The following is a 13,461-nucleotide window of genomic DNA, read 5'->3' as shown; positions in this document are numbered from 1 at the left end:
ACACTGTTCTCACTTGGCTTCCTGCCCTGCACTTGGCTTCCTGGGAGGCTTCAGAAACTCTGGGTGAGATCATGTGACTGGAATGATCTTGTAGGCTGCTGTGGATTTTCACTTCAACTTTATCTTTGGCTCATTTCCTTTACATCTTGCTTCTTTTGCACAGTTTTGCATGGATGTTGACACTGTTTCTCCTCCTGTCTTTTTTGTAGTAGCCTTTAGTTCTGTTCTCCAATTTTCTCTAGACAAAATAACCTTGCACTTCCTATCACAGTCCCAGTACTACTGACTCTGTTACTAACAAGAGATTCAACATCTTTTAAAAAGGGAAATTCCCTGATAGTTTTAATATGTATTAGATTTTTTTAATGTCATCATGGAAGAGGAAATACAGCTCCTTGATAACTGAACTGTGTGAGGTCTCTGTTTTCACACAGCCATCTGGCATTTTGCGTTTCCCAGCTCCATATTACTTCCAGGAGTTGAATAATTTTGACCAAATGTGATTCAGTACAAAAGACCATCAGGATGTGTTTGAAGTTTACTGTGTTGAGTTCTTTTATTGATTGATTGATTTGATAGGAAGGGAGAGAGCGAGAGAAACATCAATTTGTTGTTCCACTTATTTAAGCATTCATTGGTTGTTTCTTGTATGTGCCCTGACTGGGGATTGAACCTACAACCTTGACATATCAGGACAATGCTCTAACCAACTGAGCTACCAGGCCAGCACCTAATTTGTTGAGTTCTTTAGACAGATCAGTGGAGAAGATTCTGTGCCAGAAATTGTGTGAGACATGTCCTATATGGTCCATGCCCATTTATCTTTGGAACAATTCCAAGAGTTGGGGATCATTATTCTCATATTAGAGATGGGGAAACAGAGTCTTCGTGATATCTCTGAGCAGCATGGCAGTACGAGGAACCATTCGATACAGAATATTTGGACTTTTATAAGTAAACTCTTCCAGGGACCTGGGGGAATTAGTTGCCACAGGAAATGTGTACTAGAAGACAAGCGTATACTGTACTTTTTTCCCCTTTAAGTTAATATGGATATGTTTTTAAAAAGGTAAACTCATGACTCTTCTACAATAAAAAAATGTGCATGTTAAGGATATTACTTGCCTCGTTAATTAATGATGAATCAGTCAACTCTTATAGTAGGTTCAAAGGAGAAAGCCAAGTACAACACAGGCAAACAAAAAAAGGAGAAATTAGTTGCCCCTCCACTAGACATGTGTGTCTCTATGGACAAAAGGCATTTGAAATACTATCAGTTTTCTGCAACTCAAAGTTGTCAAATAATTAAGTAAAGAACAATAAAAAGACGCTGGAAGGGGGTGTATTACAAGTTCTAATATCCCATTGAAAAACCACCCAGTGATATTCTTTTCTTTATTGGCCCACTTTAAAGTCACCACTTCCCCCTTATATTTGTCATTTTAAAAAAATAATTTTTATTGATTTCAGAGAGGAAGGGAGAAGGAGAGAAACATGAATGATGAGAGAGAATTATTGACCGGCTATCTCCTACAGGCCTCACACTGGGGATCAAGCCTGCAACCTGGGCATGTGCCCTGACCTGGAATCGAACCGTGACCTCCTAGTTCATAGATCAGCGCTCAACCACTGAGCCACGCCAGGCAAGCTATATTTGTATTTTTAATTATGTTGCCTTTTTAAGTGAGCATGTACTTTTTGGAAGTGGTAGGTAACACACAGAGTGAATGACAGAACTTGTCACTGTAATGATGCATACCATTGGTTTTTAACCACTTGGGGTCAGGAAAACTCATACACACCAAAATGTGTGTTCAGTATCAGGTTAAGGATCCCAGATGTAGTAATTCTTTCCAGACTGTGTTCTTTTGTGTTAGGGCCTCATCCGTGTGACCTAAGGCCAATGTTGGGGTTAAGGTGCCTGGCACCTGTCTTTTCTCTCTGGCTAAGATTGCCTCCAGCTGGCTGCCTTGGTCAGAAGTCTGACCCTTCTGGGGCAGCCCCCTCACAGTTGGAATCTCTGCTGCTGATGCTGACTGTGGTCCTCCACCCCCACCCCTGCACTCTCTTTCTCTTTTTGTTTGCTGTTTCTTCTCTATCCTGTTGAATTTCCACTTTGGGATTTGTTGGTGTGGAGGCTCTCCGGCCATTCTGACTATTCCTTACTTCTCTGGAGCATTTCCAAATCCCAATGTAGGCAGGTCAACTCTCAGCCTGCTGACTTCCTGTGACAGTGTTTACGGTTGCTTATGGCCACTTGCTGCTCCCCAAACTGTCTTTTCTGTTAAGCCCCATTTAGATTTGGAGTTACTCAGAGGCAAGAGAAATACGATTTTATATATCTGTTTAAAGAACTTTTATTAACAAACTACAACAGCCAGACATGCTCTCCAAATTGTTTTCGTTTTCATCCTTTCTAATACTGGGCCCACTTGATCAAATTTTAATGAGGCAAGAATTAGCAGTGCCATAAATGTGCATCTGTCGTCACCATTTAAAAGCTCCAGGTATAACAAGTTTGATGGGTGAAGAAAGCATGTATTTGCTGGTGAGGATGTAAAGAAGTGACTTAAATGTCCTCTTTCAAAGAGTGTCTATTTAGGTCCTTTGCCCATTTTGTGATTGGGTTGTTTATCTTCCTTTTGTTAAGTTGTATGAGTTCCCTATAAATGTTGGAGATTAAGCTCTTATCGGTGATAACATTGGCAAATATGTTCTCCCATGCAGTGGGCTTTCTTGTTGTTTTGTTGATGGTTTCTTTTGTGTTGTGGGGCGCAGGATGGGGGTGGAGGGGGGGGGCGTTGGTAAGTGATCAACCGAAGGACTTGTATGCATGCATATAAGCATAACCAATGGACACAAGACACTGAGGGGGAGGGGAGGCGGGGGGAAGGTCAAGGGGGAAAAAAAAGGAGACATATGTCTACTCTTTGTAATACTTTAAGCAATAAAACAAAATTAAAAAAAAAAAGACGTGACTTGAGTGCTTCACTGTATTAGCAATTTCTGAGTTGGGGTAATGTTATGGGGAATTTTTGTTAAGTTCATAAAACTATAATTTTTCATTAGTTAATGCTGTACAAATGTGTGTGTTTTTAACCTTCTGAGTACTTTGTAAAATATATATACAGGGGTCAGTATATTTTTACCATTAATGTTTATCTCCAAATTTATTTTTATTTTTTTTAAAATATATTTTATTGATTTTTCACAGAGAGGAAGAGAAAGAGATAGAGAGAGTTAGAAACATCGATGAGAGAGAAACATCGATCAGCTGCCTCTTGCACATCCCCCACCAGGGATGTGCCCGCAACCCAGGTACATGCCCCTGACCGGAATCGAACCCGGGACCTCCCAGTCCGCAGGCTGATGCTCTATCCACTGAGCCAAACCGGTTTCGGCTATCTCCAGATTTATAATTGCTGATGTTAAAGCCAGGATTCCCTGAATACCAATTTGCTTTTCAGCAAACATTGCTAAAATGGACTATTTGATTAAGCCAAGAAAGGAGCTACCAAGGATGGGGGGAGGGGCAGTAAGATAAGTAGGTGCAAAATAACATTTACAATTGTTTCTGTAAAATACTCCTCAGTAGTTTCAGCATAGTAATAATCCTTTGTTTACTTTTATTATATGGCTTCATTTTTCATTAGGCAACAATGTACATGTATATTTTAAAACACAAGTGAATTCACCCTAGTAGGTAAAACATTGAGTCAATACTTTCAGCACTTTCTCCTTGAGACCATCTATCCACATCTTGGTCGCGTCCCTGGACATACCTTTGGTCCATCCCTCTGTTACATGCTTAATCATAGGTCCAATCAGAAGCAGAAGTTTCCTTCTACTGTATCTCAGTGAGAACCACTGAGTATTTGAATTGTTGTCCTCTGCTGTTTTCTCGTGGTGCATAACAACTCTTCCCTCCTTAAGAGAGCTGATTGATGACTGTAAGAGAAACCACCCTCTGGAGTGCTCTTAAGGGGAAGAAAACCGCATTGTTAGCTAGATAAAACAAATATCTGTTTCATTAGCCTTTAAAGCAAACAAACAAAAACTCCCACATATATATTTAAAACTCTAATTTTGCAGCTCAGCATGTTTCCGTGGAGAAGTATTTAAGTATAGTGAAGAGGGGAGAAATGGATTCTGCTTCTTTCAGAACCGCCATGTACCAGGCACCCTTTTAGGCCCAGGGATGACACAGTGAGCAAGACACAGTCTCTGCTCTCAAAAAGCTTAGACTCTGCCCTGCCAGTTTTGCTCAGTGGTTAGAGTGTTGGCCCATAGACCAAAGAGCCATGGGCTTCCCGGTCAAGGGCACATATCTCAGTTGTGGGTTCTATCCCCAGCCCCCGGCAAGAGGCAACCAGTCCATGATGTGTGTCTCTCACGTCGATGTTTCTCCCTTCCATTCTCTCTAAAAATCAATGGAAAAATATCCTTGGGTGAGGATTTAAAAAAATACTTAAATTCTGGTAAGGAGAGGCAGACATTAAAAATTTAGGCAAATGAGAATTTCAGGAACAAGAAAGGGTGATGGTTAGCAAATATTTTAAGCAAAGCATCATTTTCTAATTTACATTTTTAAAAACCCTGGCTACTTTGTGGGAACAGATTGGAAAGGGGCATAAACTAGAGTGATGTGTGTGGAGATGGTGGGAAGTAGATAGAATTTAGAGAATTATGGCCAATAGCATAGAAAGAACTTGATAAGGGACTGGGTAAGGGAGCGGATAGTATGGTGGCTGACTCCCAGGACTCTGACTTGAGCAAATGGATGGAAGGGATGCTATTAATTAAGATGGTGATAGAATGGAGGAGGAGTACTTTGGGGGCAGGAGGAAACCAAGGATTCAGTTTGGGACATGGTACATTTGAGATGCCTGCAAAATAGCCAAGGAAAAGGAAAACCTTGAATGCATTTGCAAAATGAGTTCAGAAAAGAGGTCAGGGCTGAGTTATGGCTGTGGGTGTCATTGGCACATGGATGCATCTGAAGCCACAGGAGTGGGTGAGGTCACACAGGAGTGAGGGTAGAGTGAAGCAGGAAAACGGTTCAGGACGAGCTCTGAGATACACCAGGCCTTCACAGGATCTGGTAGAGGATGTGGAACTGACAAATGAGCCTGAGCAGGAATGGCTAAAGGCGGTTAATTTACTAGGAAAAGAAAATCACATTTCATGATCATAGACCACACAGTCCTGGCCAAGAGCTCCCAGCCGCAACCCCCAGTTGGCTCCAAAGAAGCCTCCACTAACGGGAGAAAATAAATTAGCTGCAGGCACGCCTTCCCCGCAAAGGGGGAGAAAGAGCTTCATTCTCATTTTGAAAGGTGACTGCAGAACAAAACCGAGCGTGAAGCTACTGCCGTGCTTCTAGAGCAGGGTTTGAAGTTCCTGAGATGGAGTGTGAGAGCCTCAGAGATCAACTTCTCTGTCCTGCTTCAGCCGTGGTTACCAGTAAATGAGGACCAATCTTGCTTAACTGGCAGTAGCCTTGCCTTTTATGCTTTCTCTTGTGGGAAGTGAAAGTGCTGCACCACAGAGTTTCTGTTTGGTCTCTGTGTTTGACATTAAATGGGATATTTAGATTTAATAAGAAAAGTAGCCTAGACGTGGGGCAGACTTGCAGCCCAGCCTTGGAAAAAGGAGCACAGAGGCATCTAGGACCACACTCCGCCAGCTTCAGTTATTTCACCATGTGTGTATGACGGTACTCCATCTAATAGGCATTGCAGTGAATCCCAGATGGGATGAATACCTGAAATCCTAAGTTATTTACTGTTATTTGAAAATTTGGGGGTATCCCTTTCTTTATAAATCAGGTTTATTTACTTGTTGAGGTCCATATCATAACTTCAGTAATGGAAGATAGTCCCTGGTCTTAATATGGTAATATTAATTTCTAAGCAAAGTATTGACGACATAGCTGAAGGTATAAAATACTTGACTTTCAGCCCTGGCCAGCATGGCTCAGATTTTTGGGTGTCATCTCGTGCACTGAAAGACTGCTGATTCCATTCCCATTTCTTTAACTATTGGTTCTTAGGTGTGAGTTAACCTATAGGCTCTTTTGCAAAACCACTGAAGAATAGGAATAGAAATGGACTACTTGCTTAAATGATGAAAGCATAAAAAAGTTTGGAAACCTTCACAAAGTTGCCTGTTTCTCATGCTTTTTCACTTTCCTTTTCTTTCTCAAAATATATTTCATTTCTTCTTCTGCAGTTTCAGTTCAGTTTTCAGAAGTTTAAATATCAACATTTGTTTAAGGGTACGACTTCTAGTCCAATCAAGCTGTTCTTTCACAGTGTGTGGCCCTGCATATTCAGGAATGATGTTCTGGTCTCAGGGAACCAGTTTGCAGCTGCCTGTACTATATACCATGAGCTACTTTGGCCCAAAGTTCAAATCCAACACGGCAGCTCCACACTGAGGGAGTCACTCCTGATACGTGCTCCCAGCCTGGATTCGGGAGCAGCAGTTTTCTAATGTTGCTGGCCTGTCCAAACTAGAAGTAATTTTATATCATTAATGTCCTGACTCATTCTTCATAATCTGTCTTTTTAAGCCTTTTATCTTTCATTACTGGATGAGTGCTTTCCAACACCCAGACCTAGACCTATACACGGGCATATGTGGAGAGAACAGCTGCTCCTGGACCCAAAGGTGGAGCAGAGACCCTGAGCTCTACAGCTCTGAGGACCAAGGCAAAGGGAGAAAGCACAGCTGTAGTGGAGCCGCATGCACAGATGGGAATTGGAGAAAAACTAAACTTGGTCTGGAATAAACATTGCTTGAGCATTTTCACTGGTTGGCTGTAAGCTAGAAACATCACATAGTGTCTCATTAATATTTAACACATGCAACTATTATAATATGTACCTTAAACCTCTGTCAAATTAAGTTATGATAATTCGAGAGGTAAACTTTAAGACTCAGCTTCTTCAGAGTATATTGTTCATGTAGCACATATTATTGATAATACAGTATGGTTACTTTCTGAAAACATAGAAAAGTGTGAAGGGAGCAGAGGCCGTTCATCAGAAATAGCAAGTGACAGTAAGCTCCCCAATGAATTTTTTTCCTGATACTCAGCTTCTGGACTTGAAATTCAGGGTGGTTACGATGGCCAAAATGGTAGGTATAGACCAGTGTCTTGGGAAATTTGACTTTTTACAAGTGGATTGTAAAGCTGGGCTCTCCTTTGGATTTGCTTCCATGATTTTGTCATTTTACTCAGTACCATAGCTTTGCCATCTGTCCCTCTTACATTTAAATTAGTTCCTTTAAATTATTCTTGGTAACTGTTTCCCAGAGGACACTTGTGGGGTTGATTTTATATTTTTGATGTCTTTCTTATCAAATGAAGCTAGAGAAAAATTGCACAAAACCTTACTCCCTCCTGAGACATACTCTTTATCATTAGAAAATGTTATTTTTAAGAAAGTTGAACCCTTTAACTTCTAAGCAAAGCATTGACGACATAGCAGAAGGTATAAAATACTTGAATTGCCGCCCTGGCCAGTGTGGCTCATTTGGTTGGGTGTCATCCTATGTACTGAAAGATTGCTGATTCCATTCCTAGTTAGGGCACCTGCCCAGGTTTCAGGCTCTATCCTGGGTAGGGGGCCTGCAGGAAGCAGCTGATCGATGTTACCCTATCACATTGATGTTTCTCTCTCTCCCTCCCCCATCTCTCCCTCTAAAAATCAATATTTAAAAAAAAAATACTTGAATTGCCAAAGACTTTAAAGATTATGCACAACAGATTAGAACCTAATGTCCAGAAATATAGGGATATTTTCTTTAGCTCTTTTCTAGACAGAAACTAGTATCAGTAGATGGGAGGCATATCGTACATATAGTGGTGTGGGAAGAGCTCAGGAGATTTATCTCAGTGCAGTGGTGGATGCAATGGCGTAAGCACACTCCGCCTATACAAGCTGCCTCAGCACACCGGGAAGTGGCAGCGCCCGCCTGAGCAAGCCCCCTAGAGCCCCTACATAGTACCCTGATCTTTCCTACTATTGGTTGCCCTAAGGATGGTGTAAACTTCTGATTGGTCTGGAATGTTATATATGTTGCTGCACTTACACAATAAACTTAGATCTGCATCACTGAACCTGGTCTCCGGAGTCGGGCATGCTTCGTTAGGGCTCCGTCGGCCTCACCCCCCGCGGGACCCCCTGCATCATAGTGGGAAAATGAGAAGGAAAATGCACCATTGTATCTGTTTTTAATTTGCTCTGTCACTGATACTGATCTGTTATTCCCCACCCTTTGTTTTTTAGTGGCCACAGATGTCTTTAATTCCAAAAACCTGGCCGTTCAGGCACAAAAGAAGATCTTGGGTAAAATGGTATCCAAATCCATCGCTACCACCTTAATCGATGACACAAGCAGTGAAGTGCTAGATGAGCTGTACCGGGTGACCAGGGAGTACACCCAGAATAAGAAGGAGGCCGAGAAGATCATCAAAAACCTCATCAAAACAGTCCTCAAGTTGGCCATTCTGTACAGGAATAATCAGTTCAATCAAGATGAGCTAGCGCTGATGGAGAAATTTAAGAAGAAAGTTCATCAGCTTGCGATGACCGTGGTCAGTTTCCATCAGGTGGACTACACCTTTGACCGGAACGTGCTGTCCAGGCTGCTGAACGAATGCAGAGAGTTGCTGCACCAGATCATTCAGCGCCACCTCACCGCAAAGTCGCACGGACGGATTAATAATGTCTTTGATCACTTTTCAGATTGTGATTTTCTGGCTGCCTTGTATAATCCCTTTGGGAATTTTAAACCCCACTTAAAAAAACTTTGTGATGGCGTCAACAAAATGTTGGATGAAGAGAACATATGAGCATGATGTGAATTAAGATGGTGACTGCTCCTGATTTATCTGAAGATGGAGCACTGTTGATTTATGAAGGAAAGAAGAGTTTTTTTGAAGAGTAAACGTATTTCAGAGAGACTTTGCCCAATCCAAGTGTCAGACATTAATGACAATATCTTGTGAAGCTCGTTTTATTTGAAGAAAAGCATATTGCCAAAAGTTGTTAAATGCTTCTAAGGGTTAACAGAACCTGGGAAAGATGTGTGGTTGCATAACGCAAATGTCGAGTTATACAGAGAAAAGTATGTGTGGCTCCAAACCTCGACACATCTTTTTTAGGGCAGTTGTTGTGTTCGCAGCACATTGGATATTTCTAACATGTACAGAATTATGTGTTTTGATTCACTTTTATTCCTTACTATGTATATATACCTCTTTTAAAAAGCCAAGAACTTTCCCTTGCTGTCATTTCTCTGTTTGAGACCATTCAAACCATTCCATTTTCAACTCTACCTTTGTCGAACATTCTTTTGCTAAATACTTTTGTCATTGACATTCAAGAATTGTCTTTATTAAGACATTAAAGAATTAAGGTAGTCAAATTGGAACCCTCAGAGAAATAGAAAACTGCTTCTCTATTATAGAAAACAACTGTATTTGAGGTTATGAATAAGGTTTAATATCAGATATGCTTCTGGAGGTGAGTCCTGGTTTTTAGTACCAACCTGACACTTCCTCAAACATGATAATTCCCCAGAACGGAATGGCATGCCATTGCTTTGAAATGCTTGCTGAGGGCTTAACTTTCATGTTACCTTGAAAATGTGCTGATGGAATCTCCATTTTTAATATTCATTTCAAATGTAAGAGACAAAGAAAACTCTAGATTGTTCTTGATATTAGGGCAATAAAAAGTACGTGATATTAAGAAAATTAAAACAATCTTCCTTTTAGAGATGAGCCCATCAAAATAATTTAGGGGAATGAGGGGTAAAAGGGAAGAAAGGATATTACCACAGAACATGAGAATGAAAATGAATGCATTTCAATGTTTAGTAAGGTTTGATAGGTAAATAAAGAATGCCACTTTTTTATTTAACTGAAAAGGTTTTTGCTATTTTTTTATTTGCTATTGTGATAAGTAAACCAGTGTATTTGCATTTCGAGCAGTTTGCATGTTGTTTCTGTATATTTTATGTGTGTAAATGATAGAGTAAACATTTGCTTATTATGTAAAAAAAAAAAAAAAAAAAAAAAAAGGAAGCCTGTGGGCCAACAGTATCACCTAGGAAATAACAGGCAACCACCAGCACTAAACATTTGCATTGTCATCATGTCTGTGACTTAGTGTACTCCTGCCTTGAATTTGACTGCCTCCTAGAATAGTGACATTTAAGTAATAGTTCCCTGGGAAAGGGCCTACAACTAAAACGTCCAGAGATTGGCATCTGCTTTAACCCACTACCACCTAGAGAAGGTAGCCAGCTTCCCTGCGACCCTCATGTGCCTGTCTAAGACAAGCAGCAGAGGCGAAGAGTATCTCCCTGTTCGATACTAAATCCTGACATAAAGATTTGAACTTAAATTACTCTCCTTACTTCCTAGAGCTAGTAGGTGACTCCTATATGTTATAGAAATAGCATAGTGACTGCAGGAATGACCCCTCTAGCTTCATGTTCTGTGGAGTAGCTCATAAATTTAGCTCAGCAGCCTTCCTTGACCAGCTCTTCTTTCCTCACGTGAGAAAGCTGAGTGTGACCTGTGGGAGCTCCTGATTTGGTGCATTTTGTTCTCTAAGACCTCCCTCAGCAAGTGTGGAAAATGGAGTGCCCCGGCAGATGGTGTGTGCTTCTTGCTCATCTCTAGCTACGGAGAGAACCACAGGAGAGAGAGGACCTAGGGCAGTGGCTGGCAAACTGCGGCTCGCGAGCCACATGCAGCTCTTTGGCCCTTTGAGTGTGGCTCTTCCTAAGCCTTAGGAGTACCCCAATTAAATTAATAACAATGTACCTACCTATATAGTTTAAGTTTTAAAAATTTGGCTCTCAAAAGAAATTTCAATCGTTGTACTGTTGACTAATGAGTTTGCCGACTACTGACCTAGGGATACATTTAGATCAGTCTGGACACGTCCGATCTTAGAGTTGTGCCTGCAGGTGTCGTGCTACTCCTAATCTCACACAGAAGGAAGGTAGTGAGGAGTATCCTGAAGGAGGGAAAACTGTTTGTTGTTATCTCTCAGCTTCATCTTCTAGAAGGAACTCATCTGCTTACCAACCCTGTGCCTGGGAGGCATGCCCTAAGGATCAGTTATAAAGTCTTGATCAGCAAGTTCATCTTTGATGCAACGGGACTCTTTTTGTGCATGAATTTAGTTGTGAGGTGGGGAGGAGGGTGGAGTGGGGGTGGTTAAAGCTAGAAATAATACAAATGTATTTAGGATAGATAATTCTGAGCCAAGCAATAGTCATTTTGGGGGTCTTATGAAAGTTTTTTAAAGATTGAGTCTTTTTACATTTTGGAAAAAACTTATGAATTGTGTTGTAATTGCTTTTTAAATTTTAGTGCGGATGGCTTCTCTGCAAAATTATAAGTTAATCTAGTAGATGAGTGATAATACTAGTATTTTTAAAAAATATATTTTTATTGATTTCAGAGAGGAAGAGAGAGATAGAAACATCAGTGATGAGAAAGAATCATTGATTGGCTGCCTCTTACATGCCTCCCAATGGGGATCGAGCCCACACTCAGGCATGTGCCCTGACCCAGAATGAAACCATAACCTCCTGGTTCATAAGTCAATGTTCAACCGCTGAGCCATGCCAGCCAGGGATTATACTAGTTTTAACAACTGGCATTAACTCACTTAATCCCTGCTACAACCTTCACCATTTTACAGATGAGGACACTGGGGCAAGAGAAGTTAAGGAATTTGCCGAAGGTCACATAACTATTAAGTATCAAAACCATAATATCAATAAAACTGTATTTTCCTTTAAAGATAGAATGGATAAAGGCAATTCTAGAAACACCATTGGTTCAGAGAAGAGTGGGCAGTGTGCTTCTGAAGTGGTTTTCACATAATGACATTTCAGATAATATTTTAATTCCACAGGGCTGCCCTAGTCTCAAGTCTGGGTGTAATTTATACAAAGACATTTTATGAAATTTTCAACTTGGCTCCTCACTTGGGGGCATCTCATGGCTCAGGTTTCTGTCCCTTCTGGAACTTAAACTCAAGGCGCTCACAATTAACGATGACTTTGAGCGTTGACACATGAGGTACCCCAGCCCGCAGGTGGTTTTCAGTGGACACAGTGATCTGTGTGCACACACCCAGAAAGGAAGCAACAGCTCACCATTTTGTCCCCAGAAAAGGTATAACGCCAGTTTGCAACTTTATGATTTTCCAGGTTTCCAGTTTGGAAATATCTGAACAAGTAAGTTTTAAAGATAACCTTGTGTTTTTCTGATTAATAGACCTTTCATATACAACTCAAAATTAATTTCAAAAAAGCAAATGTCAGGAGCTTTAACACAGAAACAATGTATTATATAACAGTAGCTCATTCATAATTATCTGGAAAGTTTTTTTTTCTCCCACCATATAAATAAATACATAAACATAAAGCTTAAGTGTAATGATGGATTTTTTTTTCCTCCACAAGCATTTTTTGGGTCTACATTTCAAGTTAATTGCATTTTTACTGAAAATTTAAATTTATCCTCAAGATACTTAATGAGAGCACATCAAGCTAAGTTATAATTTAGCATATCAACCTTGAGAGGAAATAAATAAAAGATGAATGTGCCTATCCATATGATGAAATATTTGTTGTAAAAAGTTAAATGCTATTTGATTGCTAGGAAATTAAAATATTCTAATAAAACAAACTTAATTAGCAAGTTAATAGGATTTATAATATTTTTAGCCAATCTTGCATTTCCAAACTTGTATTATCTAAATTAATTGAACCTTTCAGTGTTTGAAAAATTACTGGTTTACTTGATATATTGTATTCCTGGGCATTACACTTCTGTGTAATTTGTTAAGCTCAAAGCAGGTTTTAACACTCAGTGCTGTTTATGACAGGTAAAATTTTATCCTAGCTCTGAAATAATTTTTTTACTGTGATTCAGATAAAGTCTTTTAGAAATACCTAATGAAAACACTGAGGCACTAACCAGAAAAAAAAAAATGAGTCAACTTTTTGTTTCTAAAGTGGAACAGAAAAATCTTCAGGAGCTCATAATCACATATCAGTAGGATGGCAAACCTATTGAAAATCCATTTTCTCTTTTATTGAGGTGTCCTCATGGTTAGTTATATAGGCCCAGAGCCAGAAAGACACTTTTATTTTGGGGAATTTCCCAAAATGGAAACATTTTCCCGTAATACTGATTTATGTCTGTCTGGCCAAAGATGTGTTTTCCATCCAGCAATGAACATGGTCCCGAGCTACAGGGGACAACTCACTCCGGATCAGCCCGTCGGCGGGGCCCTGGAAAAGGGTATGTACGAGCCCGCCGGCGTTCACAGTTAAGAGAGAAACATCTGTGCTTTGGAAAACGTTCTGCAGGCACAGAGAATGGTGCTCTGCGTCCACCTAATCTCCAGTGGATCT

At 40.3% G+C, this 13,461-nt stretch overlaps 1 protein-coding gene across 6 annotated transcripts in view; it reads left to right on the top strand.

Moving 5' to 3' along the window:
• Nucleotides 1-10,002, top strand: part of TNFAIP8 (TNF alpha induced protein 8) — a 116,331-nt gene extending 106,329 nt beyond the window's left edge. For all 6 annotated transcript variants that reach the window (XM_059693811.1, XM_059693812.1, XM_059693810.1 and 3 more), the window contains exon 2: nt 8,298-10,002. In XM_059693811.1, coding sequence (XP_059549794.1) covers nt 8,298-8,863 — 566 coding nt within the window. In that variant the 3' untranslated portion in view covers nt 8,864-10,002. The remainder of the gene's footprint in view (nt 1-8,297) is intronic.
• The last annotated feature ends 3,459 nt before the right edge of the window (nt 10,003-13,461 follow it).

Source organism: Myotis daubentonii, chromosome 4, assembly GCF_963259705.1.
Source record: "Myotis daubentonii chromosome 4, mMyoDau2.1, whole genome shotgun sequence".
Classification (NCBI taxonomy): Eukaryota; Metazoa; Chordata; class Mammalia; order Chiroptera; family Vespertilionidae; genus Myotis; species Myotis daubentonii.
This window is presented reverse-complemented; position numbering and strand designations above follow the sequence as displayed.